General features: G+C 35.2%; 1 protein-coding gene across 10 annotated transcripts in view; it reads right to left on the bottom strand.

Moving 5' to 3' along the window:
• KIAA0586 (KIAA0586 ortholog) overlaps window positions 1-15,773 on the bottom strand; it is a 113,370-nt gene that overhangs the window by 85,986 nt on the left and 11,611 nt on the right. For 7 of the 10 annotated variants that reach the window (XM_042943360.1, XM_042943357.1, XM_042943353.1 and 4 more), the window contains exons 5-12: window positions 14,415-14,589; window positions 13,440-13,661; window positions 11,289-11,442; window positions 8,711-8,878; window positions 7,158-7,281; window positions 1,595-1,727; window positions 625-842; window positions 140-212 (exon numbers count right to left, since the gene is read on the bottom strand). In XM_042943360.1, coding sequence (XP_042799294.1) covers window positions 140-212; window positions 625-842; window positions 1,595-1,727; window positions 7,158-7,281; window positions 8,711-8,878; window positions 11,289-11,442; window positions 13,440-13,661; window positions 14,415-14,589 — 1,267 coding nt within the window. Of the gene's footprint in view, window positions 1-139; window positions 213-624; window positions 843-1,594; window positions 1,728-7,157; window positions 7,282-8,710; window positions 8,879-11,288; window positions 11,443-13,439; window positions 13,662-14,414; window positions 14,590-15,592; window positions 15,691-15,773 lie in introns of those variants that run through there. The other 3 variants (XM_042943351.1, XM_042943354.1, XM_042943358.1) reach the window with 2 other exon arrangements.

Genomic DNA, 15,773 nt, shown 5'->3' with positions numbered 1-15,773 from the left:
GAGACTCATTATTAAGTAAAGAGTAACAATGAAATTAAAAATTATAAGCAGACTTCTATATAAGGAATATTTTGAGAGTAAGTATGATACTTGGAAATTATCTGAGAATTCACCTAATTCTGTTTTTTCCAAAACCTACCTGAATTTCTGCAGAAATAGTCTTAATCCACTCATCTACTGTCTTTCTGATGCGGATCTTCTCTAACATCTCTCTATAAAAGAGAAAAAATAATGGTCTTAAATTAGCATTTAATATTCTAAGAATAGAGCCGAGATCAGATCTCTTATCTAGTTTTGAATCTACTGTGTAGCCCAATAGGCTTCATTTGGAAAAAAAAAAAAAGCAACGTTATTAGTTTTCACCAAATGTTTGAAGGATGCTTGAATAGGTCCCAAAAGATATATACCAAAGAAAGAAAAAAAAGGGAAAATTTCACATCTGTAAAAAGTAATAGCAACAGCTAGATATCTAAATACCAACTTTATAATGAGTCCACATCATCAAAGGAAATAAAGAACCTTTTCAAAACACTGAAACACATTAAGCAAAATGAAATGCATAGAAAAAACTTAAGAAACTGGCAGTTTCACAAATAATCTTGGGATGCCAACACCCTGTCTTACCTGTTAGTAGATAGAGCATTGATAAATGAATACATGGCAGCTCCATCCTTTGCACGAATAATAGCTTCCAGGTTTTCTTCAAGGACTTTTTTATTGTTTTGTACTCCTCTCAAAATCTTCTCAGCATCTTTCAAGACAGATCTGTTATTGGTTGTTTGAAGCTTAATGGAATTCTGTGGAAGATCAGCAAGTCTTGACATAATCAGAGACTCTTTTGGCTTAAAGGAAAAAGGCAAACATGTTACTATATAAAGTTCATACTAATTATTTTAATGCAAGCAAGAGCTCTTGCTATAGTTGGGGCCATACACTATGCCAATACAGTCTAGGGACTCCATGTGTCAAACTCAAGAGCTATAAAACAAGTACTTGGCATAAGTAACTACACTTATGGTTAGCATTTCATACTGTCTATTTGTTGAGCCACTATATTGTACTCCTGAAACTAATATAATATTGAATGTCAACTATACTGTAATTAAAAATTAAAATTAAAAAATAAAATTGGTAATTAAGGTTTCTTTCCATTTGGAAGTATTAATGTGAATGTTAAGTGAAATAGGGCTGGTAAGTCTATAGAAGTGCTGGGCAGTCCAGTGGCCAATAAAAGTTGTATCTGGGAAAGAAAGCAAAAACAAAGTAAGAGCAAGTTGGCACTAGGTAAGCATGCCAGACACTTTGGACCAGAAAAACAAAGGTCATTCACAGTTCTCTTTCTCCCTTTTGCCCTCTCCAACAGAAGGTGGAAAGCTAGCAGTGGCCATGTAGCATTCCTGGCAAAGGGCTATAAGTAGACATCACTTAGGGCTTCTGGAAAAGTTTTGTAAAGAGAAAAGCCGGGGCTGGCCTATCTTTTTCAGTGCCTTGTCTTCATCCTTCTGCTTGCTTTCTGTCCTGATAACTTTTATATTTCTTCATAATTTTTACCTTTCTATTCCTCATCAATTTTAATATCTTGTTCCCACTTTACCTGGACTGTGCCATTTGTTTCTTTCCTCTTTTGGCCAGGATCATGAAGAAAATCATCAGACCTCTGCACAGTCAATTTAGCTGCTCCTAGTTCTTCACAGGAAGGAAATCTTTGAGAGGAGAGAGTGTCAATGCTATGAAAGATTTAAAAATAGAGTTTCCTAAATTGTCATAAATTCAGCAAACATTTGAAGACATAAATCTTTGATGCATTCTTAGTTATACAGTTCCATTAAATGGTAAATGGTGTTCCATTAAATAGTAAAATGAAATTAATCAGTCAAGTGATTAAACATATGAAACACAGAAAATCACAAGACACAAAATTACTCAGACCAGACTGGTTTAGTAGGAAAAGAGCAGCAGGGTAGAGTACGAACCTCTAAAAGACCACTCCTCCATAAAAGCAAAGAGAACACAGACAAAAATGGTCAAAATCAGCTTTTTCAGAACTCTGGAAATTAAACAAAGGCTTGCAACAACTCAAGGAACATTTCATCAAGAAAACGGCTGACTCTCGGTAAGAACAGCAAGCTTTATGGCATTTTTTATGGCATTTATGCTTCATTCTAAGACCCTTTCCTTAACTCTGTGGTAGCCTTGAAAATCAGCTTTATCACCCCTCTAGCTGTGAAAAACAACAGCCTAACCACCACTCAAAAGGGCAGAACAGGTTTGGAGCTCCTCAAAAAGTGCCATTCACAGGATTTATTTTCCCAGACTCAGAGCTAGTTCAGTGAGAAGCCCTAATGCCAGGTCAATTTTTGAAAATAGTAGCAACTGTTTAACATCTTAGCTGCCCAAGGTGGCTATAGCAGTTGAGGTAAACAAGGAATGCCAATAGACTAAAACTCGGGGGTATAGGGTATCTATGGTGGAGCTTTGAAAAGCCCTAACTGGGGATCCAGAAGGCCATGTGCATATATAGGCCTCCATGAATGCCCAAGCACGCTCTGAGAAAAGCCTAATCTCTTATGTCAGGCTGACCTTGAGACTCTGTGCCAGAGCACTGAAGGTGTGCCCCAATACCACATGTATGCATTCACACATGTTGTGTATCCATGCGTGTGTGCACGTGTGCATACACATACACGCACACGCACACAGAGCCCCTTGATACTCAGAGGGAGACTTACAGGTTCAAGGTAGTTAAGGAAGTCTCTTTCTAATCATTAGCAGACTTAGCTCACCAAATAGAGAACCACCACACATGACAAAGACCACAAGCTTTACAGAACTCGTCACTAAACAAACTGCAATAAAAACAGCAACAACAATTGCTAGGGGATGGAAGAATCTGATTTTCAGAGTTGCCACACTGTATTATTTGAAATGTCCAATTTTCAACAAAAAGTTATGAGACACACAAAGAAACAAAAAAGTATAGCTCGTACACAGGAAAAAACATAGTTAACAGAAACTGTTCTTGAGAAATCACAAATATTGGACTTCCTAGGCAAGGACTATATATTAGCTATTACTAAAGGAAAATTATATTCAAAGAATTAAAGGGAAGTATAAGAATGAAATCTTACCAAATAAAGAATATCAATAAAGAGATAGAAACTATTTTAAACAAAGAAATAAAAACCTAAACAGAAATTCTGGAGTTGAAAAATACAAAAACTAAAATGTAAAATTCACTAGAGGGACCAAACAGCATATTTGTTTGAGTAGGCAGAAAAAGAATTAGCGAACCTGAAGATAGGCAGAGATTATCCAATCTAAGAAACAGGGGGGGAAGAAAAAGAATGAAGAAAAATTAAGAGCCTCAGATATCTATGAGATACTATCAAGCATACCAACAAACAACATAGTCCTAAGAGAAGAGAAAGGTTATGTGTACTATTTAACTCTATAAAGAAATAATGACAGAAAAAACCCCAAATTTAATAAATATTAATCCATTCATCCAAGAAGCTCAAGAAACTTCACATAAGATAAACTCAAAGAGATCCACACCAAGATACATCAGAGTCAAACTGTCACATGCCTAAGACAGAGGGAGAATCTTGAAAGCAGAAAGAGAAAAATAACTCATCATATACAGAGGTTCTTCAATAAGATTAACAGCTGACTTTGTATCAGAAACCACTGCAGTCCAGAAGGCAGAGTTGACATATTCAAAGCACTGAAAGAAAAAGAATGTCAAGCAAAAATTCTATATCCAGCAAAACTACCCTTCAATAGTAAAGGAGAAATAAACACATAGATCAATGGAATAGAATGGAGAGCCCAGAAATAAGCCCATACTTTTATATAGTCAATTAATCTATGATAAAAGAGGTAAGAATATACAAATGGGGGAGAAGACACTTTCTTTAATAAACAGTGCTGGAAAAACTGGACAGCTGCATGCAAAAAACAGAAAAAAGAAACTGCACCACTTTCTTATACCATGCACAAAAATAAACTCAAAATGGATTAAAGACCTAAACATGAGACCTAACACCATAAAACTCCTAAAAGAAAACATTGGCAGTAATATGGTTGATGTTGACCTTAGCAACATTTTTCTAGGTATGTCTCCTTAGGCAAGGGAAACAAAAGCAAAAATAAACTATTGGGGCTACACTAAAATAAAAAACTTCTGCACAGTGAAGGAAACCATCAACTAAATGAAAAGGCAACCTACTGGATAGGAGAAGGTATTTGCAAATGATATATCTGGTAAGTGGCTAATATCCAAAATATGTAAATAATCTATATAACTCAACACCAAAAAAACAATCTGACTAAAAAAATAAGCAGAAGACCTGAACAGACACTTTTCCAAGGAACACATACATATAGCCAACAAACACATGAAAAGATGCTCAACATTGCTAATCATCATGAAAATGCAAACCAAAATGAGATTATTACCTTACACCAGTCAAAATGGTGAGTATCAAAAAGACAAGAAATAAAAAGTATTGGCAAGGACATGGAGAAAAAGAAACCCTTGGACACTGTTAGTGGGAATGTAAATTGGTACAATCACTGTGGAAAACAATATGAAGGTTCCTTAAAAAATTAAAAGTAGAAATACCATATAGTCCAGTAATTCCACTACTGGTATTTACCAAAAGGAAAAACAACAATAACAACTCTAATTCAAAAAGATATATGTACCCCTGTGTTTACTACAGTGCATAATACCCAAGATATGGAAGCAACCTAAGTGTCCATCGACAGATGAATGCATAAAGAAGATGGAATATTAGAATATTGCTCAGCCATAAAAAAGAATGAGATCTTGCCATTTGCAACAACGTGGGTGGACCTAGAAGGTATTCTTTTAAATGAAGTAAGTCAGAGAAAGACAAATACCATATGATTTCATTTGTATGTGGAATCTAAAAAACAAAACAAATAAACAAAGAAGAAACAAACCCATCAATACAGGGAACACACTGGTGGTTGCCAGACGGGAGGGAGCCAGGGGAATGGGCAAAAAGGTGTAAAAGGGAGGGAAATGTACAGGCTTTCAATTATGGAATTACTAAGTCAGGGAGATGAAAGGTACAGCTTGGGGAATATTATAATATTACAATAGTATTGTAGTAGCACTGTATGACAGACCATAGTTACCCTTGTGGTTAGCACAGCATAACATACAGAGCTGCTGAATCACTATGCTGTATACCAAAAATTAATATAATATTGTATGTCAACCATACTGAAAAAAAGTAAAGGATAAATTAAGACATTCCTAGGTAAACAAAACAGAGAATTCATCACTAGCAGATTTCCCTTTAGTATTTAGGACCTACTAAAGAGAGTCTCTCAGGGTCAAATAAAAGGACACTAGAAACTAAGTCAAATACATATGAAGAAGTAAAGAGTACTGGTAAAAGTTAACTATATAGGTAAATGTAAAAACAATATAAAATGAATTTTTGTTCCTAACTTTTTTTCTATCTTATTTCAACAACTGTATAAAGCAATAATTATAAAGCTTTATAGATGGGTTTATAATGTATAAAGATGTACTATGTATTACAACAGCAGCAGAAAAAAAAGAGGAAGGGAAGGAGTTATACTGGAACAAAGCTTTTGAATCCTATTGAAATTAAATTGGGGGTACTGATCCAAACTAGATTGTTTTAAATTAAGATGTTAATTGTAATCCCTGGGGCAATCACTCAGAAAACAACTCAAAATGTATAGTGAAAGAAACAAGAGAATAACATTAGTATCTATTTTATATAAAGGAGGCAATAGAGAGAAATAGTAGAATAAAATAAAAAGACCTAGGACATATAGAAAACACATAGCAACAAGGCAGACATAAATCTTTTATCAGTAATTACATCAAAAGCAAATGGCCTAAAACTGTACACTGTCTTCACATGAAAATACTAAAAATGTGGCTGTTTATTACTATAGTTTCCATGATACTCAAGATAAATAAAATTATCATGACCTAGATTTACTTGATTTTTTAAAAACTACTATGTAAAATTTCAGACAGACACAAAAGTACAAAGAATAGTATGATGAGCTCCATATATCCCTATCTACATTAACCATTCACTCATGGCTATCCTCATTTCATCCATACTCCCAATCCAGTTTCCTCTACCCCACAATGGATTATTTTTGAAGCAAATCTCATATATCATTTCATCAGAAATAAATAATCTGCATTCATTAGAAATTAATCTGGGGGTAGGGGCACCTGGGTGGCTCAGTTGGTTAAGTGTCTGACTTTGGCTCAAGTCATGATCTCACAGTTAGTGAGTTTGAGCCTCCCGTCGGGCTCTGTGCTGACAGCTCGGAGCCTGGAGCCTGCTTCGGATTCTGTGACTCCCTCTCTCTGCCCCTCCCCTGCTCACACTCTGTCTCTGTCTCTCAAAAATAAACAAACATTAAAAAAAAAAAAAAAACATTAAAAAAAAAAAAAAAGAAATCTGGGGGCGCCTGGATGGCTCAGTCGGTTAAGTGTCCTACTTTGGCTCAGGTCATGATCTCACAGTTCTTGAGTTTAAGCCCAGTCAGGCTCTATGCTGACAGCTGAGCCTGCTTCAGATTCTGTGTCTCCCTCTCTCTCTGTACTTCCCCTGCTTGTGTGTGCTTGCTCTCGCTCTCTCTCTCTCTCTCTCTGTCAAAAATAAATAAACATTAAAAAAAATAATCTGCATTTTGAGAAAATTAGATACATTCATTTTATACCTATAGTATAGAAAAGGGCTAGATATGATAGCAGCAGAAAATCGTAAATCTAAGATTACTTTTAAAAGCAATGCTATACAACGGGGCACCTGGGTGGTTCAGTCAGTTAGGCGTCCAGCTTCGGCCCAGGTCATGATCTCCAGGTTCGTGGGTTCGAGCCCTGTGTCGGGCTCCGTACTGACAGCTCAGAGCCTGGAGCCTGCTTAGGATTCTGTGTCTCCCTCTCTCTCTCTCTCTCTGCCCCTCCCCGACTTGTGCTTGCTCGCTCTCTCTCTTTCTCTCTCTCTCAAAAATAAATAAACATTAAAAAAAATTAAAAGCAATGCTATACATTTTTCAAAATTCCTAAAGACATTTTAGAAATAAAGTTCTTTTCAATATAGTTTTTATTCTAATGTCTTGTTTACCTGTCTCTGCTCTCAGGATTCCATTCTGTTTTTGACCTATTTAGTAAGGTTTTATCTGAAGATTCACTTTTTCTTGTCGAAGAATCATGGTTATTCAAAATCTGTTCCAATAGTCTTACATTTCCTACAATAAGAGAAATACAGTATTATATTTAAAGTACTAATTCATTTTTTTTTTATATATAAGAGCTCACATATGTTTGTAGGCTTTAAATACACTCATCAAGTCAAACCAAATATTTATAACTCATGAAAACTACACTGTTTAAAATTCAGGCCTGAATTTATTTCTATCACAGAAAAAAGGAATTTGAATGAGACATATCATCATCACAAAGCCCAGTAAATTGTAAGATTTTTATCAAGAGTTAAAGGGAGATTTGACTGCTTTAAAAAAATTTTTTTAATGTTTATTTATTTTTGGGAGACAGAGACAGAGTATGAGTAGGGTAGGGGCAGAGAGAGAGGAGGACACAGAATCCGAAGCAGCCTCCACACTCTGATCTGTCAGCACTGAGCCTGACATGGGGCTCAAACTCACTAGCCGTGAGATCATGACCTGAGCCAAAGTCGGACACTTAATGGACAGAGCCACCCAGGCACACCTTTGACTGTTTCTTTACAGCAACTGTTAGTTGAATCTCTCTGTTAGTCTCATCTTTAATGAGACTACATAACAACTTTTATCTTTTGGTAAAGCTAGTTTAGCAAAGATTTTAGTATCTTTAAAACTCTTTAAATGCATCCAAGACAAGGCTTGAATGCATTTAAGTGATTCCCAGAATAAAAGCTTATATTTAACATTTTCACTTACTTTTACTAGAAGGGCTTTATTTTAAGGGTCTGTAACAAATTATTATTTCAGGTCACTTATAAAAGTTCTTGTCTGGGGTGACTAATGGCTCAGTCAGTTAAGCGTCCAACTCAATTTTGGCTCAGGTCATGATGTCATGGTTCCTGAGATGGAGCCTGGCATCAGGCCCCATGCTGTCAGCAGAGCCTGCGTAGGATTCTCTCATTCCCTCTCTCTCTGCCCACCCCCCCCACCACTCGTGCTGTCTCTCTCTCTGTCTCTCAAAATAGATAACCTTTAAAAAAAATAATAAAATAAAGTTCTTGTTTGCTATTAAATACTTAGTACCTTAACACTTTTTCCAACTGAACACAGTAATAAATGTAAATTTCTCTGAGTTTCACTACTGAAATTCACACCTAACAATATAAGAAAACATGCTCTGATGATCAGCCTTACCTTTAGTAAAGTATCATTTTTATTAATAATAAAACTTATTCATTAAAGGCTTAAGTAATAACCTGTTGAAAATAATCAGAATAATTATAAACATGTATCTCCAACTCCTTCTACAAAGAATCTAAAGAAGCTTGATTTGCCCAGTAAGTATCATTTAAAGAGAAATACTGAAAATAGAATTCCTACTATCATCACTACTTGGTGCATAAGAGAATTATAAAATCAGGGGTGTGGAAATCTGTTTCTAATTTGAGGTAGGTCTAGATAAAGTAGTGGATGCTAGTCATGATTGTTTTATTACCTGAATGACCTACTGTCTCCATATTTTCTTTTTCTTCCATGGGATTTCCCCTCTTTGAGATCTTATCATCCTTTGAAACCGGTATAGGAGCAAACCTTCGAGGTGCTGGTGTCTCCAATGGAGATTTCTGTTTATCAAAACCCGTATCTTCAACATCTCTAGAAGGTGCTTTAAAAGAAAATAAAGGAAATAAATTCAACTTATTTTAAAAAGAACAATTTTGTAGAGTGTTACTCTTCCCCATATTTTAAAAATAAAGCAAATTATATAGGATATACAAATTATAAGTAAATAGAAATAACTCCATCCTCACTAGAAATCAAAAGAAATAAAGGCTATAAACATTTTACACTTACAGCTAATAAACAAAAAAAAAAAAAAAAAACAATATGACAACATGCAGTACTATTTAAGCTGTAGTGAAATGGCATAGCCAGACACTGCTCCTGGCATGAAAACTAATAAAACCATCTGGCACTAAGTATAGGAAGTCTTGAAGTTTTTATACACTTTGATCTAGTAATCTTACTCTTGGGAATTTATCCTGAGGACACAACCTAAAAGAATGACATTACATATATGATGACTTCATCACAGTATTATTTATAAGGAAAAAACTCTAAAATCTGCCTGAATGTCCAATAACTGTTAAGTAAATTGTGTTTACAATAAACTATCCTTTCATCATTAAAAATTAATATTATGAAGATGATTATGTAAAACATGGGAAATACTTTTGATATGCTAGTAAAAAGCAGTACAAAATTATATTTATGCTACAACTGCAGTACATAAAAATAATGTACGCCCAAGAAAAAGTATTGAAAAATAAAAAGTTTGGGCACCTGGGTGGCTCAGTCAGTTCAGCATATAATACCTCTTAATTTCTGCTCAGGTCATGATCCCAGAGTTGTGGGACCAAGCCCCGAGTCAGCTCCCGCTGAGTGTGCAGCCTACTTAAGATTGTCTCTCTCTCCCTTTGTCCCTTTCCCCTACTCATGCTCTTTCTCTCTAAAAAAAATAAAATAAAATAAATAATAATAATAATAATAATAATAATAATAATAAGTAAAGACGCCTGGGTAGCTCTGTTGGTTAAACATCTGACTTTGGCTGGGATCATGATCTCCCAATCCGGTCTGAGTTAGAGCCCCGCATCGGGCTCTGTGCTGACAGCTCAGAGTCTGGAGCCTGTTTTGGATTCTGTCTCCCTCTTCCTCTGCCCTTCCCCCACTCATGCTCGCTCTCTCTCTCTCTCTCAAAAATAAACATTTAAAAAAATTGAAAAAAATAAGTATATAAAATAAGTTAAAAATGTTAAAAAATAAAAATAGAAAGTTTAAGTTTACATTTACTCATTTTTTAAAATTTTCTTTTACTGTCACTAAAATATACAAAGAAAGACAACCAATAAAACATGCATTTTTCCTTTAAAACTCAAGTCTAGGGGCCCCTGGGTGGTTCAGTCGGTTAAGCGTCTGACTTCGGCTCAGGTCACGATCTCACAGTTCATGAGTTCGAGCCCCGCGTCGGGCTCTGTGCTGACAGCTCAGAGCCTGGAGCCTGCTTCACATTCTGTGTCTCCCTCTATCTCTGCCCCTTCCCTGCTCATGCTGTGTCTCTCTCTGTCTCAAAAAAATAAATAAATAAACATTAAAAAAAAAAAATAAAACTCAAGTCTAAAAAGCAAAATTATGAGCAAGTAATTCTCCAGAACGGAGAATGAAATGTCCACTTCTTTTGAAAGCATGTAGCTGGTTCATACTGAAACCTGAGTTCTGGCCAAATAGACAAACTCACCCTCAAGTCAGGTGACCAGAAGCAGGCAAGTCATAACCTTTCTGTGCTTCATCTTCCTCACTTCACAACTTAAAAATTGATTCATACTACTTTCACAACAGTTTTGTAAGGACCACTCATTTGTGGAAAAATATAGAGCAGCTTACAAGTCTAAGGAGTCTTTAATGCGCCTATAATACAACAATGGTCTAACGTATCAAATGTTGAGGATATTGTACTACATGGATCTGTGTATCATAAAAGGGATAGCCCTTGATTTCCATTAATTCATTATTCAAATATCAATAATTTAGAAACATATTTATTCACTTATTTTAAATTCCAGAGCTTTAATACAAATTGGTTATGCATTCCTTTGTTGTTACTATAAACAAAGATTTTTTAAATTCTATTACTAACTGTGAAAATAATTAGAAATAGCTTATTATTGTAGTAAGGTGGTTTCTCTCCTGAAAGAATCAATAAAAAGAGTAAATATGCAGTTAGGGAATTGGAAAATTGATTACAAGCATTTGTGATACTAGACAAATGAATTTTTCTCAACTTGTAAGTGCTTCTGACAATTTATGAAGGTTATTAATTAAAACCATACAGTAGGACGTGACCCCTAATTTGACTGAACAAGTTCTCAAATGACAAAAAAATTAACTCACAAGAACTAATTTTGTAGAATGAAGACTTAGTCTTCCACCACCTAGTAAACAAGTTTTTGGCTGCCATTCTATAAAGAAAATTCATAGCTAATATGTTTTATTCACAGAGAACTACATATTTTTACCTTGTCTGGAAGCAAATGTGTTATGTGAAGACAGATTACTGCTACCAAGATCAGAATAGTCTGGTTGTACAGAATACTTTTCCATCACTCTGGAAGGAGGCATACTAACAGGCTGAAAACTACTGGTCTTGAGTGCAGCACTAATGAAATGAGTCTAGGAGACATAAAATTATTTGATCAATTTCAAATACCATTTAAAAGAGCTAGATGACAGACTACATTAAAACTTACTAGAGGACTTGAAAAAATGTATTAGATTTAATAAGCAATAAAAATACATATATTACATGCAGTTACGCACTGCAGCAGTGATGTCACTGGGTTAAGCCTGGCTCTGTGGTGTGACCTTATTCATTTTATTTAATCATTCTAAACCTCAGTTTCCTCCTTTCTACTTCTGAGATGGCTCAGGAGCCACTGAGGCATGCTAGGAGATGACCAAAAGGAAGGAGCCCTAGACCTCTACTTCAGCCAGAGAATTTCAAACCAAAATATCTCATCTTTTATATCCTGCATGATTTTGTTTGAAGGATTAAAAAACATTGCTAGTAGACACTCAAATTAGCAGCAGCAACAATAACATATGCATTTAAATATAAACAGGAACTACAAGGACAGCTGTTTTCAGTACTATTTATTAAAATACCTGGAATGTGTATGTATCTTACCTAATAAAACTAATTTCAAAAGAGGGTCTCATACCAGGTAAAGGAAAACCTAACAAGACTTACAGTTTTACAGAATTCTTAAAAATGTGTAGACATCTCTCTACGTAAAACATATGGGACAGACTCAACAAATTTCATTTCATGAAGCATTTATCGAATTACTAATGTACCTAGTATGTCACTAAAACTTCAACTTTCTCTGTAATTAGACGCTTTATAAATAAGATGTCTGAATTAGAAAAGATCCCATTCTTCCAAATTAAATGCAGAAGCAATTTATTATTTATGGAAGACTAGATAAATGGCAGACAGGCATATAATGAAGACAAGTAGGACCCTTTCCTTAAGAAATCAATGTGCTTTTCAAATCTGTCATCTCATTTTACCCTGAACAAAAAAATAAATAAATAAAAGGTTTTTCTGAGTAAAGAAATCAAGGCTCAGAGAAGTGCAGTTATTTGCAGACTGAAGACCAGTCTTCTAATAGACCCACTCCTAGCTTCTCATGAGACACCATGCTGCACACAGAATCTTAGTTGTGCATGTAGTACTTACTAAAACCTTACTTTGTATGGCCATAACCACTCCACTGAAAATACAATCTTCAACTACATGGAAAGCTCAAGCCAAGTTCTATTAAGAAGTTTTGAAAATTATAGCAGATTAGTGTTTACTCTGTGTTAACATACTGAGTTATAAAAAACTTATTTTTCTGTATTCTTCTGAATGTGATATTTTAATTTTTTTAAGTGTTAAACTTACACATTAATTAGACAAAGTAAAAGTAAATTAAAACCAATGCATTTATAGTGCAGGTCATTCATTCACTTAAAGAAAATGTGTGTGTATATATATAGCCCCTGAGTGCGGGGTACTATCCCAGGACTTAGAAATTCAAAAATAAATAAGAAACTGTACTATCAGCTCCTTGTGAGGATAACTCTTCTTTTTATAATATCCCCGTGCCTCATATTCAAAAGGCAATTAAATATGTTCATTCTTTTAATTAATTAAATGCAGAAGCAATGTGTATACTGGCTGGTTACTCATCAGAATCATTACAGAACTTCCTATTCCCAGGTCCCATCTCAGACCTACTGTCTCAATCCCTGAGAGGTACAAGCATGTGTATTTTTATAAAGCATTTCAAGTGATTCTGATGCACATTCTCAAGCTAACAACCACTGATGTAAACAAGTCATGGCAGTCTAATATTAGCATTGTAAAAATGGTATGAACAGAAATACCACAAAAGAAGGAAAAGCCAACTCTAAGGAAGTGTCTTACAGAACTAATGATACTTGAACTTGAATGTGCAGAGAAGTCTCCACATGGAGAGGAAGAGTGATAATAAACAAATCATTATTTAAGAACTAAAGCTGCAACAATCTAATGAGCTATTATTGCAATTATCAACAAATATCAGTTTAGGGACACAAGTGATAAAAAACCATGAAATGTGTGCTGGCTTTATTATAGATACCTGAATATCTATTTGTTGCTGTTGTAATTTTTCAAGATGCCTAATGTGCTGTTCCATAAAAACATTCATTTGCTTTTCATGATCATGACAATGTAATTTCTCGTGTTTATTCTGAATACTTGTTTGTTGCTCTGTAACACGCTGTAACTGTTTATCAGTCTCCTGTAACTTATTGAGTAATTCTGTAACAGAATTGACTTTTGCTTCCAAATCACTCTGTACCTAAAATAACAAAATATCAAAGGATATAAAAAATAAGATCAGTTACTAGAAATGTTGTTTAAAGTGATTTCTAATAAAAATGATCAAACCGGATTTTTACTCTCTAAATCTCTGATGATTTTATACCTTTATTTTTAGAATCACAGAAATAAAAGGCAAAAGATAGCTATTCTGAAGTAGATCTTTTTTCTCATTAATAACACATTTGCAACAAAAGAATTTTTATAATTCCAGAAATGAAATAGTAATTAAAAAGAAGCAAATAACACAACAAATTAGCTTTAGAAACTTCACTCATCTCAGACTGAATTAGGTCAGCAGCCTGGAATCCTAGTCTTAGATCAGCCACCTATTAGCCCGGGGACCTGTGCCACTCTAACTGTTTCTCAGTTTTCCCATTTGCAAACTGAGGCGGGTGGCACAGACAATCTAGGGGTGCCTTTCCAAAATAAGGATGAGCAGTTGTCCCAGGTTGCCCAGGACTTGGGGGCTCCCTGGATGAGCCTGGATCAATGCTAAATCCAGGCAGTCCTTGATCCTTTAGCATTATCACAGCATGGGGGGGGGGGGGGTCGCGGGTAGGTCTCAATGCCTGAGGTAATATACAACCACCAACAGGAAAATTCTTTCAAAGTGAGAGCAACTAGAACAACCTTAGTCTATAGTTGGATACAATCACTTGTAGAATCAGTTCCTAGTAAATAATTTTACATTTCACAAAGATGTTGTGAGTATCTGGGGTAAAATATATACTTTTATCAGCGGAGCTGCTGTTGCAATGGCAGCCGCAGTTGCTGCGGCCACGGTTGTGGCTGAATCAATTCCACTGGGTGACGTTCTAGTCTCCTGAGTAACAGCGTCCTTTTCTGTGCCTGCATCTTCTAAAAGCTGTACCTTTACTTCCTTAAAAACAGGCATGTTTTGAGTTCTGTAAATAAAAAATGTATAAAAATATATTCAGCAAGCTACATGGAACCATTTCAACAAGCACCTAGAGTGGTAATCTGCTGAAGGTGGGTTTTCTAGATTTTTTAAAACATTAAATCACTTGGTTTTCCCTATAAGGATCTTACCAGTCATTTGGTTCATGAAATCTATGAAAGGTCAGGTCACTAACTAAACACTAAAGAAATAAAATAATTCCTTGAAGGCTATGATATTTCAGATAATAAGGCTTACATATATGAAAAAAACATGAGCACAATTACCAAGATACATAATCAAGAAGTATGAATTCAAATCATGTAGAAAAAGTTCTAAGAATTCAAGTACTATGTGTTACTTCCAAAGAAAGACAACCTAAGATAAATTTTTAAAACTGCTAAAAACTGTTTTTAATTCTAGCTCATTTAGATTTAATAGATGTCACACAGTTTGTTAAAACGGGGCACAAAACACAGTTTTAAGCAACCTGGATTAAAAATGAGAGCAAATAGATACATATTTATAATGAAAGATTTAACTAAATACCAACAAAACTGATTGATTGTGTTCTATATTTGGTCTGAAAAAAAGAGAGAGTGAGACAGACAGACAGAGACAGAAAGGAACCACGGATGGGGCACCTAGGTGGCTCAGTCTGTTAAGCGACCGATTTTGGCTAGGGTTATGATCTCACTGTTCATGAGTTCAAGCCCCGTGTTGGGCTCTGTGCTGACAGCTCAGAGCCTGGAACCTGCTTCAGATTCTGTGTCTCTGCCCCTCCCCCGCTCAAACTCTGTCTCTCTCTCCCTCAAGAATAAACAAACACTTAAAAAATAAATAAATAAATAAATAAATAAATAAATAAATAAATAAATAAAAAAGGAACCACTGACAAAACCAGAGTCCCTAGTGAAGTCCAAATAAGATGAGAAGGAATGCACTCCATCTCTAGCTGCTGGACTTTCCAGCTGATCTCTAAGAAGACCCAGAGCAGCTCGTAAACTTACTCGCTTTGATATTTCCTCATTTTGACTAAGTGCATCTGTCTCAAAATTTTGGCATTATCTTCCACTTCTCTATCTTCCACTTACCTTCTCACACCCCATGGAGTCATCAAGTTTTGTCAATTATTTCATCACAATTGCAGGAATGATGTCACAGAACTACAGAGGCAGGGGGAACCCAAAA

This window comes from Panthera leo, chromosome B3, assembly GCF_018350215.1.
Source record: "Panthera leo isolate Ple1 chromosome B3, P.leo_Ple1_pat1.1, whole genome shotgun sequence".
Classification (NCBI taxonomy): domain Eukaryota; kingdom Metazoa; phylum Chordata; class Mammalia; order Carnivora; family Felidae; genus Panthera; species Panthera leo.
The sequence above is the reverse complement of the archived record's forward strand: the minus strand, read 5'-3'. Positions and strand labels throughout refer to the sequence as shown.